This window comes from Dichotomopilus funicola (assembly GCF_033296635.1).
Source record: "Dichotomopilus funicola strain CBS 141.50 unplaced genomic scaffold C8A04scaffold_57, whole genome shotgun sequence".
Lineage (NCBI taxonomy): Eukaryota > Fungi > Ascomycota > Sordariomycetes > Sordariales > Chaetomiaceae > Dichotomopilus > Dichotomopilus funicola.
In genome coordinates, this window is record NW_026944078.1 from 169,529 (window position 1) to 187,201 (window position 17,673).

At 55.0% G+C, this 17,673-nt stretch overlaps 3 protein-coding genes across 3 annotated transcripts; 2 read left to right on the forward strand and 1 right to left on the reverse strand.

Annotated features, from left to right (window-relative positions):
- Window positions 1-1,985: 1,985 nt before the first annotated feature.
- C8A04DRAFT_30917 (uncharacterized protein) lies at window positions 1,986-3,538 on the forward strand (the record flags this gene model as incomplete). The annotated part of the gene is made up of 3 exons (XM_062781565.1): window positions 1,986-2,225; window positions 2,304-2,373; window positions 2,427-3,538. 3 exons carry the CDS (start codon window positions 1,986-1,988, stop codon window positions 3,536-3,538), a joined length of 1,422 nt encoding a protein of 473 aa, XP_062634918.1.
- A 1,081-nt stretch (window positions 3,539-4,619) lies between these two features.
- Window positions 4,620-7,045, forward strand: C8A04DRAFT_30918 (multicopper like protein; the record flags this gene model as incomplete). Its single annotated transcript, XM_062781566.1, has 5 exons — window positions 4,620-5,010; window positions 5,105-5,582; window positions 5,661-5,742; window positions 5,866-5,993; window positions 6,100-7,045. The coding sequence occupies 5 exons, from the start codon at window positions 4,620-4,622 to the stop codon at window positions 7,043-7,045; spliced, it is 2,025 nt and encodes a 674-aa protein (XP_062634919.1).
- A 1,309-nt stretch (window positions 7,046-8,354) lies between these two features.
- C8A04DRAFT_30919 (uncharacterized protein) lies at window positions 8,355-8,736 on the reverse strand (the record flags this gene model as incomplete). The annotated part of the gene is made up of 2 exons (XM_062781567.1): window positions 8,355-8,387; window positions 8,464-8,736. The coding sequence occupies 2 exons, from the start codon at window positions 8,734-8,736 to the stop codon at window positions 8,355-8,357; spliced, it is 306 nt and encodes a 101-aa protein (XP_062634920.1).
- Window positions 8,737-17,673: the final 8,937 nt, after the last annotated feature.

Sequence of the window (17,673 nt, forward strand, 5' to 3'; positions counted from 1 at the left end):
TTGCCTCAAGGGTAATTTGTGGATGAAACACCCTGATTCCTTCCCTTATCAGCCAGGTTTGGGAGCTCTCGTCGATATCAAATGAGCTAAGATGTTCTCGTAGAATGGTGGGATTATCTCTGTACCGGACAACCCCGGGAGGGGGGCGGGGCGAGGTTGGTGGAGGTTGGTGGCAGCAGGTTCTTGACGGTGTTCCTGGAGGATTACGGTATTTCTCGGTAAGAGGTTCAGGGTGAAGCTGCCAAAAGCAGCGTCGGGGGCCAGCGCGGCGTGTGGCTTGACGTGACCAGGTTTTGCCATCTCTAATGTTTGCATAGGGGTCCCTCTCGTATAATTATGTATACTGCGCTCCTTTTCCAACATTCCGTTTGTTGATACACACAATTCAATGCACAGCATGCCCTCAGTTTTCCCCACTATTTTCCGCCCAAAAGGCTTCTCTGCAGTGTGATATCCGTGGCCAAGAATGATTCCGAGCTTCGTTTCTTTCTCGAACAGTATCCTGTCGAGGAGAAGAACCGGAAATTCTCCCCGTTAAAAGTCAGCGCTTTCGTCGTCGAAGGCCGGCGTGTACGTACAAACTTTTGGGTCATCGTCAAGGCAATGTTTGCAGTTCCGAGGACCATCGTGGACAGGGAAAAGGCCAACAAGGCCGCAGCGGGGGGCTCCGCGCCCGCCAAGGGGCTGGCGTTACGCATGATGATTTTGGGAGTGAGGTGGACGAATGACAGCGTGAGATGGACAACAGGACACCACAATTCGGGCTTGACGACGGCGGCCAAGCTCGTTGCCGTCGGGAGGCTCCGTGAGCTTACACTTCCAGTTGCCTCTCGTTGTGCAGTATGTGCACCACGATACTACCTAGGTTCCATTGGGGATAGCTTCCTGCGAATCTAATGCGCCATGGTCTGGTCGCCATGGTGTCACCGCCCCCACTTGCAGGCTGTCATACGGGCTTCGGTCGGCCGAGTTTTGGGTCAAAAGGAACTCCCACAGGGCAATATCATGCTCCTTTCTAAATACTAGGTAAACATATGAGGCAGCTAAGAGCCTGCCAGGTCCCGGAGCTTAACGTTATCCGCATCACCGGTGTTCACCTCTACATGAATTTCCGTTTCTTCGTGCCCACCCACTTATGTTGAATCCCGAAACAGGGTTTCCCAACGGGCCAACTCTTTCCTCGTAGAAGCATAATTTCATTTAGTAAGATAATAGAACAAACCGGTTCGTGCCTTTGTAATCTGGAAAACGGTGTTGTGCCTGATCTAAGAGACGGCCAGTGATACTGGGAACGACTGGGGATTGATGCCTGATTAATAGGGAATTACTCGTTGATGAACACTCAAACCGCCCAGGCGGGACGAGCAGTTAGCTACATCGCCGTTGAGGCGTAGCTCCAGCTGAAATCCACCCACGTTATTGTTCTTCTGCACGCGGGTTCGTTCTGCGGGCAAATCCTGCGGAGGTATTGCCCGAGGAAATCGTTAGCTGCGAGCCACCAAATTCCTCGACCGAGCTCCCGGCTAGCAAGCACTAGCGCAGCTGGGATTGGAAAGGTGGGAAGGTCGTCTGCAGGCCCACCTCCCGTCGGGAGCAGGTGCCAAAGGGGGCGTGTTTGATTGGCTCGCAACCAAGACAAGCTCCGATCACGAAGCTTGTCGGTCGTGGGCAATGCTTGTCGTTGCTTGGCTGGCTTGGCTGACAACCCCAGCCGCGGGCCATGCGATGCGACCTTGAGCCCCACTTTCACCCAACGCAGAGGCTGCAGGAACTCCTCTCCTGCTGCACCGCATGGCACAACACTAGACATGGGTCGAGCTGTCGCTTGCACGAGAGCGCGGCTTGGCTTTTAAAAAGAATGGCTCGCTGCCCAGCAGAGACGCAGGGTCGGACTGCACCGACACGTCGATCGCTTTGCAATTGGTTCCTACCAACGGCGCCGACGCTTCAATTGATTTCTCCAATTGATATCCAGCATCATCAGCATGAAGAATCTCATCTCGGGAGCGGGCGCCGTGCTCTGTGCGGCCAGCGGCGCCCTCGCTGGCGTCACCGCCGAGCCCTCGCACGTCTCCGGGCGGCCCCCGTTTAGCACCATCGAGCCGACCTTGTCGTCCATCTATGCCGCCCAAGCCACCGTGAAGCCGGAATCGCCCGTGTCGAACGTGCCTGGCAAGGCCTTCGACCGTATTATCCAGATCTGGCTGGAGAACACCGACTTCAGTGTGAGTATTCCTCCGTTTTCCCCGTGTAAATATGAAGGGAGAGGAAAAAGGTGGAGCGATGACTGACTGACTCGGTAGGCCGCGGCTGGTGACCCTAACATGCAATGGATTGCAAGCCAGGGCATTCTACTCAACAACTACTTCGCCGGTATGTACATACAGTCAGGCTGCAGTGAACAGGGTGCTGACTCGCGAGCGCAGTCACCCACCCTTCGGAACCCAACTACGCGGCGGTCCTTGGTGGTGATACCTTTGGCATGGAGAACGATGACTTCATCACGCTCCCGTCCAACATTTCGACCGTGGTCGATCTGCTCGACACCAAGAGCATCTCGTGGGGCGCCTACCAGGAGCACCTCCCCTACCCGGGCTTCCTCGGCTTCAACTTCTCCAACCAGGAGACGTTCGCCAACGACTACGTGCGCAAGCACAACCCGCTGGCCCTATACTCCAGCATCACCGACAACAGCACCAAGACGGCGCAGATCAAGAGCTTCGTCAACCTGACCAGCGACATCCACAACAAGAAGCTGCCGCAGTGGAGTTTCGTGACCCCCAACATGGTCAACGACGGCCACGACACCAACATCACGTTCGCCGCGTCGTGGGCGCGCTCCTTCATCGAGCCGCTCCTCAAGAACTCGTACGTGTCGGACAAGACGCTGATCGTGCTGAGCTTCGACGAGAACGAGGACTACCCGACCCCCAACCGCGTGTACACAGTCCTGCTGGGCGGTGCGATCCCCAAGGAGCTGCACGGCACGACCGACGACGCTTTCTACACCCACTACAGCACCATCTCGACCGTGTCGGCCAACTGGGACCTGCCATCGCTAGGCCGTTGGGACTGCGGCGCCAACGTGCTGGCGCTCGTGGCCAACAAGACGGGCTACCGCAACGCCGCCGTCGAGGTCGACGGGCTCTACCTCAACGTCTCGTACCCGGGCCCCGTTAGCGACTCCAAGTACACGGCCGGCTGGTGGCCCGCGCCCGACACGAAGGCCAAGTGCTCCTCGGGCAACGGCGTGCTTAAGGCCGTCGTCGACAAGTGGGGCAGCCAGGCCGCCACCTACAACTACACCAACGTGTTCCCCTACGATGCCGTCGCCGGCGTCGCCACCGGTGTCAAGCTCGTCTCAGATGCTAATGACTCGGGTTCGTCGTCGGGCGGCAGTGGCACCGGCACTGGCACTGGCACCGGCAGCACCTCGTCGCCCAGCCCTAGTTCGTCGCACAACGCGGCTGCACCGGTCCGTGCCGGCGCCGTCGGTGGTGCGGTTGGGCTTCTCGGCTTGGTTGCCGCCCTGCTGTAATTAAGTCGGGTGGTGTTTGTCATTCGGTGGTCGGCACCGGTTACACGTATTGGCAGATGGATATAAGAAATGACTATATATTTACCGCTTTGAGATCACCCGGACATACGATGTGCAACAATATTACTGGAAGATCCTGGAGTGCTTGTGAGATCCCTGGTGAAGATGCTCCGAACGAAACTTCAAGGCGACAGCAAGCTTCCCACCACTGAGCTCTCTGTCGCACACATCGCGTGTGCGTGAACCGCATGAATGACGTCATCAAGCACACGAAAGCCCTTTTCCCCATGTAGCGTAGGTACACCACTCGCGACAGCTTAGGATGCGTGTATCTGTGGCGTCAATATCTCTGTCAATATTTCTGCTCGAGCGGCCCGTCGCACCACGTGGCGTACTTTCGTCCCAGGCACGAACACGCCGCACGTGCGGGTCTGTTAGCAGACCGTTTTCTGCTCCAGGCTGCGAGAAGAATCAACAAAACTCCCTTTCGGTGACGAGAGAGGGCTGCTTCCCGGCAACCAGCGAATTGGCCAATGGAGTCCGGGGAGTCAACCACGTGGGCTGTTGCCGTCTGTCCGGGTTCACGCCGGAGGTTCAGAGGATTTACAGGGTTCACTCGGTACCTTGTCTCGCTAGTGTACAGCTGCCCGATTGGGCGTAGCCTTGCATGCCGGGTTCCGGGTGGACAGTCCCCTGTTACACGGAATCTGGCGGTCTCGCATTGTAATTTGTGCAGGTAAGCGCTTCTCGTCGAACTGCAGTCCACGCAGTGGTCTCCCTATTTTGTTTCTTCCATAGCTAGGAGACAGTACGACGCGATCCACGCAGAGGTACGGATACCGGCAAACCGGCAAGCCCGCCCTGCACGCCGCTGCACGACGCGCCAGAACTTGCGAACCCAGAAGGGCAGCTTCATAGAGCCCAGCTGCTGTACATACAATACCTCCCTCAACTTGGGTCATCCGCGGGAACACCAGCGAGCGGCTGTGGGCAACCCTTTATACCGACACTTTATACCGACACAATAGCCCGGGTTTGCTAGTACTGCACTTTCTTGCCATGACACACCCCGTATAACCAAATGTCCGGTTCACAGTCCCCGCAGCCAAAGCCCGGCGCCACAGGCACAGGCAATACCACAAACACAAGCACAGGATCTAAGCGTCGGTCTGCGCTTCTCCTCGTCGGCGGTCTCGTAACCTTTGCCATCCTGTCCTTGGGCCTGGGACTTGGGCTGGGCCTTGGTCTAGGGCTCAAGAACCGCGTTAGCTCCTCGTCTAGTCCCACGGCCTCTTCCCCAGCGGCTTCCGGCTCACCCCTGCCTGGGTCTGGGGCCGATCCAAACGCGAAGCTCGAGAAATGGAGGCTTGACCCTAGCCAGTACGTCCTGAACACATCATGGGACATCCATGCGGCTCCGACAACGAGGCGCTATGACTTTGTTATCACGGAGGGCCAAGGCTGGCCCGATGGTAAGGCACAACGCCACTTTGATTCAATCCTGGTGGTTACTAGGAGTACGCCAAAGAAGAGCAAGTGTAAACTAATACAGGCCACCACTGCCAGGTGTTGTCCGCGACATGCTCTTCATCAACGGCCAGTTTCCGGGTCCGCTGATCGAGGCCAACATGGGCGACCGCCTCGTCGTCAACGTCACCAACAAGCTGTCGGCCAATTCCACAGCGATCCATTGGCACGGCATGTACCAGAACGGCACTAACTGGTTCGACGGCACCACGGGCATCACCCAGTGCGGCATACCGCCCGGCCAGTCCCTGGTGTACAACTTCACGCTCGAGCAGTTCGGCACGTACTGGTACCATTCGCACTATGGCATGCAATATCTGGATGGCGTCTTGGGTCCCCTCATTATCCACGCCCCTGACGAGGCTGATGTGAGGCATCTGTACGATCAGGAGCGTGTCGTCCTCATCCAGGACTGGTACCACGATGTTAGTACGGTCAATCTCGAGACTTACCTGGCCCCCGACAACGAGAATACGGAGCCTATCCCGGACAATGGCTTGATCAACGGGATGGCATAGTAAGTTTTTTCTTCCCAAATTCTAACAGAGAATCAGAACGTGCCGAGCTAAGTTTTCCTAATTAAACAAATTGCCAGCTTCAATTGCTCGTCGTACGACTCAAATTCTGGGCACACGTGCTTTGACAATAGCACGTACTCCGTCTTGTCCTTGGAGCCGGTAAGTTCTGTCACGTCTTAATTACAATCATATCAATCCTCACGCGTTGGGCTATTTTCAATAATCCTATCGGAGCACGGCGACCGATCCATTACCTACTACCCACTAATTCCCCCTACTTAGAATACCCGCACCCGAGTGCGCTTCATTAACACGGGTGGCTTTACCGAGTTCGAACTCAGCGTGGACAACCACACACTTTCTGTCATTGAGGCCGATGCGACGCTTGTTAAGCCGGTGTCAGTCCACAGGTGAGTAAGGGAGGAGGCAACAACCCCTGAGGGTGGGTAGGATATGCTGCTGAGTGGAGAGTGGGCTGACTGAAACTGAAACTACTTCGCCTGGCCGCCGTGCTAGAGTCCCCATCCACGTCGCGCAACGATACAGCGTAATCCTCGAAACCAACCAGTCAACATCGACCAACTACTGGCTGCGCGGCGCCATGATGACTAACTGCTTCACCGGCGACAACCCGGTGCTGGACCCAACCACCAGGGCCGTCATCTCCTACTCGGGGAACAGCACCGTACTGCCCAGCGAGGGGGCCTCGGTGGACTGGACAGACGCGCTCCCAGTGCACTGCATCGACCTGGAGGAGAGCAATCTGGTCCCGGCGACCCAAAACCCACCGCCAGGCGCCACCAAGATGTGGCGCATCGACTTCAGCTTCGGCATCGGTGCCTACCAGCTCGACAGAGCCAAGGTCAACGGGACGTCATGGTCGCCGCTGGACAACACCACCACCCTGCTGCAGGCCATCGACGGCCTGAGTGGGAGCGGGGGTAATTCTCACAAAACAGAAGCGGGCAGCAACAACAACAACAGCAACAGCAGCAGCTGGGCCGTCGACGGCCCAATCGAAGCATTCGGCTCAGACCAATTCGTCGTCGGCGTCAGCACCACCAACAACAACCAAATCGACGTGATCGACATCCTACTCTACAGCCTCGACGAAGGCTCCCACCCGTTCCACCTGCACGGCCACGAGCTGTGGATCCTCCAGCGAGGCGCGGGCCCCTTCAACTGGACCGACTACCACGCCAACACCTACCCAGCCAACGCGCCGCGCAACGCCCACGCCCTCCGCCGCGACACCTTCACCGTGCCGCCGTACTCGTGGGCCGTGGTCCGGTTTGTGGCTGATAATGCTGGCTTGTGGGCTTTTCACTGCCATATTGCCTGGCACCTTGAGGCTGGGCTTATGATGCAGTTTGCTAGTCGGCCTGATGTGTTGGCTAAGATGGCTGTGCCGGAGGATGTTAGGGGGTTGTGCGCGGCTGCGGGTGCAGGTGGGGGCAGCTAACTTGTTAAGCTGATGATGATGATGATATGTGACTGTTTTGGGATCTTTAGATGGGAGATTAGATTACTAGGTACTTCTAGAATAATTCCATGACGAGTATTACCAGTGGTAGTAGGGGTGGTGGCCCTGATGACGGTCACGGCAAGACGTCAACATATTAATATTGGCTAGGCTGCTCACTTTGCTGTGTTTGGTCGTTGACGATTTCCTTCACCGAACTATGACAGTTCGTGTCGTGCTTCATCACCTTTACCACCGACGCCGAGGTTCCCACCCTGTATTAATTGAAACCGTTCTAAACCTAGACTCTGAAAGGGTTCGCTCGGGGATATCTACCGGGTAGGTCTAAGTTTTGGTGAAGCTAAAGGGTTCACAACAACTGGTGTGATGGTAGTGATGTCTCTTACAATGATAGTAAAGGTGTCTCAAACACTGTTTGTGTATTGCTTACTGGAGAACTCCCAAAGTCGGTCGGAACTGGGGAAATAAAAGTTGTTATTTTCACTTGTTAGCTGTTAATTGTCGTTCTACCAGCTCAACAATACCCACCAATAATTAATTACAGGTTCCATTACCCAGGAAGCTGTCAGACTCTTGCATCCAACCAGTGGCGAGGGGGTTGTTTTCTGACTTGGCCTTTCATGGTCCACTCAGTTGCACGAACTAACAATGCGGACCACATGAGTAAGTAGGTAGGTACCGCCACCTACTTGTGTTAGTTATGCCCGATCTTGGACAGATCGGCGGCTGGAAGCGATGTGAGTGGGCAATTTCACAGCTGATTTCGCCAAACGCAGGGCCGACTTTTCCCTCCTGTCAAATTCGCCGTCACACAGTAGTTAAGGTTAAATGTCTTAGTGCAGATAATCTGTTCATTTGTTCGTACTCGATGGCTTCTCGGGCCCTCAGGTCGTTCCTTCAGCTCGACCACTAGGTGACGCCAACACACGAGACACTCCATTTTACACCACACCGCATCACCACATCAACATGCTGCCAGCTGCCAGGAAAGCCGCGCAAGTCAGGGCAGCTAATCATAACCGGCAGGCGCCAAAGGTGGAAAATGAATGATGCATAAACACCTGGGTAAACACGATATGTACGGTACATTACTCGTTGACTGATTACCATATTTAATCCTCCCAGTTCCAAAGCGTAGCGGTCAACTCATGGGCACTCGAGCAGGGACTGACGTTAACGAACGACTTGACTAAATAAACATCGATCTCGTCCTCATCACCCGGACGTGGACAAAACGCCCACGCCAAATTGCGCTGGAAAAAAATATATGAACTCGCCCGTGGTGTCATCAATCCGAAATGGTCCAGGGATACCGCCTAGTCTTTGCTATTTCCGTATCGTCAGTTTTATCTCAAATAGTAATTTATTCCCGAGATCGGGGGTTACCGGCAACTTACAGCAACATGATCCGCAATCAAGGCCCATATCCCATCTTCCACTGACCGCATGAGGAAACGGTCTCCGAGGTAGCCATTCTCATAGAGGGTCAATACTGCATCCCCGGGCTTGTCGTCCTTTACAAAGCCAACTCTCCATTCTGTTGGGGACTGCGTGATTATCTTTGCAGCACCGAGTGAAGACAACTGCTTGTCGCCGCCGTTGACCGAGGGTGTGAAGTTCGTCTCCGCAAGTGTCACACCGGCGAAGAGGATGGGGGCGAGAAGCTTCATGGTTTGAGAGTGATTCGAAGTAGTGTTAGGAACTGGACGGTGAAGTTGCTACACAGAAGCCAAGGAGAGAACATTACCACAGTTTTATTTATACCCATCAAAATATCGGAGCCGGTTTTTAACTTTCTCCGGGCTGGAGATCGACACAGTGAGAGGGCCACCATTATTACCAGATCAAGAGAACGATCATTATCAGTTGGACCCCGATGCGAGTGGGCAGTTCATATATCTCAACAATCTGTCAGCGAAGCGAGCGAAGTCCAGGCAGCTGATCGCAACCTTCTATCCTTGGGTTTTTGTTTGATCGTGAAAGGTTTGCACATGATGCCATAAAGTCTCACCTGTTCTTATAATTACCTGCTGGATATTCCCCAACAATACAGATTCCGCTCTCTAAGAAACTATTAGGCTCTTCTACAATTACCACCAGTTACACTGAGAAGAGAGATCGACCAGTCCTAGAGCACCATTAATTCATTTTAGGGGACAATTACCTACCTTACTAAGGTACCCAATGAGAGTGGGAATGGTAATGACAGATTTACACATCAGATTCACTCGGGGATGTGGAAAGTGAATGGGAGTATGAGATATGACAGGCAGGTAGCTACCGAGAGGTAATTAATCAAGCATAATGTGTGCGATGTAACAATTCATCACTGACTATTTACTCGCTCGCTTAGGTCCAGGGCGTAGTGATCAACTGATGGGCACTCGAGCAGTGGCTCACGTCAACTGACGCACCCGTCCGCTGAATCTCTACCACCTCGTCACCATTCCGACCAGGGCAAAACGACCACTGCGAATGGGGCCAGTAGTTATATCTGAGCTCGTGAGTGGTATTATCGATTTCGAATGGTCCGGTAATGTCGTCCCTTTCTCGCTGGTTGCGGATAGTGCCGTTACTTGAGTTCTCTCGGTGTCTAGTTCTCAAGACGGGGGCGTTCACCGAAAGAGTGATATCACTTACAGTAGTATTATCCACCATCAAGGTCCAAACCTGATCGCTGGCTAACCGAAGAAGGAAATTTTGTTCGAGGTAACCCTCGTCATCGAGACTTAAAACTACATCCTGAAGATTGGTGTCGTTTATAAAGCCGACCAACCATGTCGTTGCCGATTGCGGAATCCTCTTTGCAGTGCCGAGTGAAGACTGCGCGGTACCGCCCTCCACCGAGAGTGTGAAGTTCGAGGTTCCAAGCGCCACCGCAGCACTTGCGAAGAGGATGGGGGCGAAGAGGTTCATGGTTGAAGAGAGGGATTGGAAGTGGTGGGGAGAACAGACGGGTGAGGTGGTCAGAATACAGGCGGAGGTGGTCTTGTGTGGAGTAGAAGACAAAACATGACCAAGGTTTTATATCGTTTTTATCTAAATGCTGGAACTGGTTCTTCACCTTCGCCAGTATGGAGATCAACACGGTGATGCGGTGACCTGAATTACTAGCGTAGATCTAGAGAACGATCGTTGGTTAGCTTGACGGGCTAATTCGTTAACTGGCGAATGTCTCAGACACTTAACGGACTGTATTGAACCGTTTCGGGCCGGCAGAGAAGCAACTCCAAGACATTATGCCCAACCTTGGATGGATCGTCAGCAGCTTCACAGCTGATCCATCCACAGCTAGCAAAGCGAGCGGGCAGCTGGTAGCTAGCAACCCGCAGAAACTTTCCATCACGTGGACTGCATCGTCAAAAGCTTATTCGTACAGGTCACGTCATTTAGCATCGCGAGTCTGCGACATGAAAAATAACCGAGGGTGGAATCACCCACGCTTAGCACTGTCAATTAATTAATAACAAGGAGGTAGCAATGGTACTTGAAGTATCTCTATTCTCATATTCTCGGGGTATCTATCCCTTCGTAAGCAAATCCTATCTTCATGAATCCTCTCCGTTTTAGAAAAAAAAACTCTCCCTCTTACAAAGAAACAACAAAAGAAACAACAAACTCATCCCCGTTTACTCAATCCTGTTGAACCTTTTTCGTTCAACCTTATCATCTACTTCCAATAAACATCCATCCAGAACCAATTCCCCGGGTTCGCTGCGCCAGCCACATTACCCTGGCTCCTCTTCTTCCCTTGTTTCCCCTGCTGCATCTTCCCCTTCCCATTCTTCCCATTCTTCCCTTGCGCCTGTCCCCCCTGATCCCGTGCCTTCAAAATAGTAGGCACATTCACATGCTTATACATTCCCTCACTACTCTGCGCAATCGACGCGTAGTGGATCTTCTTCTTCCCTGCTGGTCCTCTCGCAGCGTTCGCCTTCCCGGCTTTCCCGTTGGCGGCCGTGCCAGCAGGCTGAGACGTCACATTCCCAAACTGATCATACATCTCCCCCTTCTTCTTCATCTCCCTCTCCTGCTTCTTCATCTCCTTCCTCTCCGCCCCCGCAACACCACCCCTTCTAAACAATCCCATCCCCTTAACCCGCTCCCTCATCTTCTCCCTCCTCTCTTTCTTCGCCTGCTTCGCCCGTGCCTTGGCTTCTTTGCGTTCTTGTCTGCGCTGGGCTTTGCTTAGCGGTACGTCTTCGAAACCGTCGTCAGCTCCAGAATTGACGATGGCGGCGGCGGAGGATTGGCGGTCGGCGTTGGTGCCGGAGAATTCGTTTTGGTGTAGTTGGGGACTGCCGGTGCGGACGCGGCCGATCCGGGGGGTTTCGTTGGGGTTGTTGGGGTTGGGGGTGAGGGTGGAGAGTTCGATGTTGTTGGGGTCGGATTTCTTGGATTTTTTCCAGCGCCATCTTTTGGAGGACTTGGATTTGGTCTTGGTCTTGGTTTTGGATTTGGCGGTCTTGGACTTGGACTTCTTGCCGGTGCGGCTGAAGAGACGGGCCCAGAAGCTGGGTTTCTTGTCTTTGGTGGTTGATTGAGAGGGGTCGTTGTTGAGGTTGTTGGCGTCATTGACATCGCTGGTATCGTTCAGGCCGTTGGCATCGTTGGGATCGCTCGGGTCAGTCAGATCCTTGGACTTGGTCTTAGACCCCGGGGCGAAGATAGCAAACCCCCAAACGAAGCCCTTCTTTTTCTTCTTGTCCTTCTTCTTCTTCTTGTCAGCGTTGGCAGCGTTGGCAGCCACCGGCTGGCCGAATTCGTCAACGGCATCGCCCGCAGCCAAGGTCTCCATGGGGTAGGACTGGTCAGTCTGGTTCTCGGGGTCGTACGCGTTCTGGTTCTGGCGTTGTTTCTTGGAGTTTTTGCTGCTGAATAGACGAGACCAGAAGGATTGCTTCTTGGGCTTAGTGCCGTTGTTCAAGCCACTCTCAGCATATCCGTTGTCGGCGTACCCATCGTTGAACCCCTGCTCATCCCCGTAGGCTTGTGTGTTGTTCGCGCCGTTTGGCTGTTGATTTCGGCGCTTAGACGCGTGGGAACTGAACAGTCGGGACCAGAAGGATTGCTTCTTGGGTCGCTGGTTGTTACCGTCTTGGTAGCCCGCCTGGTAGTTGTCGGCGTAGTCGTCGGGGTATCCGCCTTGGCCATTGCCAGCGTTGCCTTGGTAGTTGTCCTGGTAGTTATCGTTGTAACTACCCTGGCCCTGGCCATTCTGTCTCCGACGGCCATTCTTCCCAAACAGTCTGGACCAGAAACTCGGCTTGTTATCCCTGCGACGGCCCTGTCCTTGTTCACTATCAAAACCACCGATGGTCCCAGGACCTTGTGCACGATCACCATACTCGCCTTGGTAGCCTCCTCCCTGCGCAGAATCACCGTGATAGCCATCCCCTTGGGCGGGATCACCTGCGAGGCCGTCTCGTTGCTGGGTGTCGCCTGAAAAACCGTCTCCTTGATACGTATCGCCATAGCCGTCTTGGAAACCGCCTTGGCCTTGACCATCCTGGAAACCACCACCTCCACCTGCTGCGCCCGGCCCACGATTCTTCCGGCCACCGCCAAACAACCGGGAGAAGAAACTGGGTTTGTTCGAGGGCTGGCCGCCGCCGGTGCTGTACCCGTTGTCGTATCCACCACCATTGCCATAACCCTGAGCGCTATCCCCATACCCTTGACCACTATCACCGTAACCCTGGCCGCTATCTCCGTACCCCTGAGCACTATCCCCATACTCGCCACCCGGCCCCTTAGCAGGCCCAATAAACAACCCCGCAAGCCAACCCCTCTTCTTCTTCTTCCCACCCTGCTGCTGGTTCCCATTCCCACCATCCATCGGGTACTCCCCATTCATATCCTGGCCTTGGCCCTGACCAAGGTCCCGGTTGTCCTTCTTTCCTCCACCAAACAAACCCGCAAACCACCCAGTCTTTTTCTGTTTCTGCTGCTGCTGTTGATCGGCTGGTGGTAGCGGGTTACCGTGCTCATCAACAGCCATCTGGTCGTCTGCAAACCCTGCTTCGCCGAGGGGAGCGTCAGGGTCGAGGTTGTCGCCGTCGCGGAATTGGTTGTCTTGGAGCCCATCGTCTGGGAACTGCCCGTCCGCGAACTGTCCGTCTTGGAACTGTCCGTCCTGCAATTGTCCATCCTGAGCCTCGAGATCCGGCTCCTTCTTCTCACTCCTAAACATCGAAAACAACCCGCCCTTCTTCTTCTTCTTTGCATCCTCCGCTTCCTGCTGCTCCTGCAACTCATCCACATCTTCCCACTGCCCTTCCTGATCAGCTGCAAGTCCATCCGCATCGACCACCCCATCCTGCGGCTGCAGTTGCACCTCATCCCCAGGCAACTCGACCACATCACCCGCTGGCATCCCATCCGCCGTCACAGCCGCTGCTGCTTCTCCCTCCCTCTGTCCATCCACACCCTCTTCCCCATCCTTCTTCCCATCCCCGTCCTTGTTATCCTTATCCTCTTTCTCCTTCTTCCCAAACAGTTTGGAGGCCAACGCCCCAAAACTAAACCCAGCCCTCTTCAAATTCGCAGCATGATAATCCTCCTCCAACTCCTCAATCCCCCACCCCAGCGTCGCCGTCGCCATCACAGGCAACAACCACTGGAACTTCTCCTTCTTATGCACCCTCCCCGCGCCCAGCCCCGGAGCATGTACCGGATGGGCCTGGTACTCGTCCCGTTGGGTGTCGGCCGAGTCGGTTGTACCCGTACGGGCGAGGCCTGCTGCTCCTGTTCCTGCTGCTGCTGCTGCTGCTGCGGCTTCTGCTGCGGAGGGGGACATGGGAGAGTTGGGTTGATAGGGGATGGGGTCGTCGGGGTAGAGGGGGGTTTGCGGTTGGGTTTGGGTTGGGGTGCCTTCGGCGTCGTGGTAGATGTCTTGGGAACCGGGGAGGGGGGAGGAGTTATCGAATGCCGGGTCGGAGGGAGAGCGGCTGTCTTGGAGGTAGGGGGATTCGTATGTTTCGTGGGTTGGTTCGGCGGGGAAGACGGGGAGGGCGTCGGGGTCGGTGGGTTCTTCGGTTGGTTGGTAGGCGTTGTAGGCGCCGTCGTCTTGGAAGTTTTGGTCGCGGTATTGATCGTCTTGGAAGCCTTGGTCTTGGAAGCCGTCTTGAGGTTGGTTGTTGTAGTCGTCTTGGAAGGGCTGCTCCTGGAAATCGTCACGGAACCCGTCGGCCGGAAGCTCACTCACAGGCTGCTGGTTGAAGTCGTCCTGGAAGCCTTGCTCTTGGTATTGGTCGTTGAAGTTGTCTTGCGGCTGGGCGAAATCTTCTTGGAAACCTTGGTCTTGGAAGTTGTCTTGCGGTTGGTTGTTGAAGTCGTCTTGATACGGCTGTTCCTGGAAGTCATCTTGGAAACCTTGATCGTTGAAGTTGTCTTGCGGCTGGTTGTAATCGTCTTGGAAACCCTGGTCCTGGAACTGGTCATCCTGGAACGGCTGCTCTTGGTAGTTGTCCTGCAGAGGCTCCTCACGGAACTGGTTATCGGCCGGGAACTGATCCACAGGTTGGTTGTAATCATCCTGGAAGGGCTGTTCTTGGAAGTTATCCTGAGGCTGGTTGAAGTCATCCTGGAAATTGTCTTGAGGCTGGTTATTGAAGTCGTCCTGGAAGGGCTGTTCCTGAAAGTTATCCTGAGGCTGGTTGAAATCATCTTGGAAATTATCTTGTGGCTGGTTGTTGAAGTCATCCTGGTACGGCTGTTCTTGAAACTGATCATCTTGGAACTGATCATTCTGCAACGGCTGTTCCTGGAAATCGTCACGGAACCCATCATCCTGGAACTGATCATCAGCCGGAAGCTCACTCACGGGCTGGTTGAAGTCGTCCTGGAACTGATCATTGTTGAAATCATCTTGCAGAGGCTGCTCCTGGAATTGGTCCGCGGGCTGATTGAAGTCATCTTGGAATCCCTGCTCTTGAAAGTCGTCCTGCAACGGCTGCTCTTGAAACTGGTCGTCCGCAGGGAACTCGTCTTGCGGCTGCGCTCCAAACTCGTCGAAGTTGTCCTGCAGTGGTTCCTCTGGAAGTGGCTCGTCCAGTGGGAAGTCCTGCGGCTGCTCGGCAAAATCATCGACCAGACCCTCGTCACGCGGCTGGTCATCCTGGAATTGACCATCCTGGAACTGGTCGTCCACAGGAAGCTGGTCATCCTGGAACTGGCCGTCTTGAAATTGGTCGTCGACAGGGAGTGGCTCGTCGATAGGGAGCTGGTCGTCCTGCAGCTGCCCATCCTGGAACTGATCGTCTTGGAAATTGTCCGTCACAAACTCCCCATCCAAAGGCTGTTCACCGTCCAAGGGCTGCTCCCCATCCACAAACGGCTCCCCATCCAACGATTGCTCATCAAAATTCTCGACAGGCTGTTGCTCATCAAAATTCTCCGCCGGCAACTGCTCGTCGAAGTTCTCGACAGGCAGCTGCTCATCCTCCCTAAACTCATCCAAAGGCGGCGTCGGCAAAGGCGGCACCTCCTCACCCTCACCCGGCAACGGCGTCACCGCGCCATACTCGCTCCCATCGTACTGCTGCGCCGTGGTGTCAAAGTCGTTGTCAACAAACTCGTTGTCAACTGGGGCAGGGGACATCAGAGTTTCGCTTTGAAAGGGTTCTTCGTCGTAGCCGGCGCCGGGGGAATCTGGGAGAGGGGCGAGGTCGTCTTGAAAGGGCTCTTGGTAGGGCTCTTGGTAGGGCTCTTCCCGAATGGGGGACTGATAAGGGGACTGGTAGGGGGATTGGTAAGGCTCCTCTTGAAAGGGTGCTTCCTGAAAGGACTCTTCCGGAACCGGGGACTGATAGGGCGATTGATAGGGCTCTTGGTAGGGCTCTTCTTGAAATGGCTCCTGGTATGGCTCTTGGTAGGGAGACTGATACGGCTCTTGGTAAGGCTCCTGGTACGGTTCCTGGTAAGGCTCTTGATACGGTTCTTGATAGGGCGATTGATAAGGCTCTTGATAGGGTTCCTGGTAGGGTTCTTGGTAAGGGGATTGGTAAGGCTCTTGGTACGGTTCTTGGTAAGGCTCTTGATACTGATTGCCCCCAAAGTCGGTATACGTGCCCGGTTGGAAGTCGTCCTGGAAGTTGTCGTTGTAGTTTTGCGCCGGCTCCTGGTAATTGTCCTGAAAGTTGTCTTGATAATTATCCTGGTACGGCTCCTGGTACGGCTCCTGGTACGGCTCTTGATAATTGTCCTGGAAGTTGTCTTGGAAGTCGTCTTGGAACGGCTCCTGGTAGTTGTCAAAGTTCTCCATCGGCGCATCGTTGGCCATGGGCTCCTGGTAGTCGTCGGCATAGCCCGCGCCGTCGTACAGGTTGTCGTTATTGGACCAGTTGTTGTCCTGGTTGAAGTCGTCTTGCGGTGCAAAGTTGTCTTCGGGCAACGGATCCATCCCGCGGTCGTCAAATTGCTTGTTGTCGAACTGATCGGCTGGCAGTGGGCCGTCGAAGGGTTGTTCGTCAAACTGGTCCATGGGTGGGTCAAGGGGGGCTTCTTCGAACGGAGCCTCTTCGAATGGAGCCTCTTCGAACGGTGCATCTTCCAGAGGTGGCTCCTCGAATGGGGCCTCTTCAAAGGGAGCCTCCTCCACCGGAGCTTCCTCGAACGGCGCTTCCTCGAATGGTGCCTCTTCCAGAGGAGGCTCATCAAAGGGCTCGTCGAGAGGCGCCTCTTCGAGTGGCGGCTCATCAAACGGTTCGTCCAAGGGTGCTCCCTCAAGCGGAGGCTCCTCGAAATCCCGTTCCTCGAAGGGCTCCTCTTCAAGCGGCGGCTCGTCGAGGGGTTCACCGTCGAGTGGTGCCTCATCCACCGGCAGTTCCTCAACAGGCTCCTCACCAGGAAGTTCCTGTAACTCGCCATCATCCAGCGGAGCATCCTCCGGCAGAGGTTCATCGAGTGGTTCGTCGCCAGGGAGTTCATCCAGCTGTTCCTCCGGCTGCTCCCCCAAAGGCTCCTGAATATCAAACCCCTCCAGCGGCACCTCATCAACAGGGTAATCATCCCCCTCATCAACATTCTCATCTCCTTCCAACTCCGGCTCCTCCAAGTCCCTGTCCTCCAACGGGACCTCCTCAGCCAACGGCTCCCCATCAAACTCCCCATCCACCGGTAGTTGCTCCTCGTCCACGGGCGATGTTTCCCCATCAACCGGCAGCTCTTCATCCAATGGCAATGCCTCATTCTCAACAGGCAGCACCTCCTCCTCCTCTGGGAAAGTCTGCTCAACCGGCTCCACAGGCGTGTGCAGCGGCACCTCCAACGGAGGCAATCTTTCCTCGTCCATCTGCGGGTCCTCGAAGTCGTCATCAAGCGGAGGAAGATCAGCCGGGGGTGTGTATGCATCCGCTGGCTCGTCAGAGGGCAGAGGGGGGTCTTCGAGGGGTGGCTCTTCAAAGGGTTCCTCGAAGGGAGGTTCCTCAAGGGGAGGTTCCTCGTCATAGGGGAGGGGGTCTTCCTCGAAGGGCTGTTCCTCAAAGGGAGCGGAGTCATCGAGGGGTTGTTCGTCGAAAGACCGAGCGTCGAGGTTGGCGTCGTCGTAGGTGGTGTTGTAGGTGTCGTTTTCTGGGAGGTCGTCGTTGAGGGCGTCGTTGTATGGT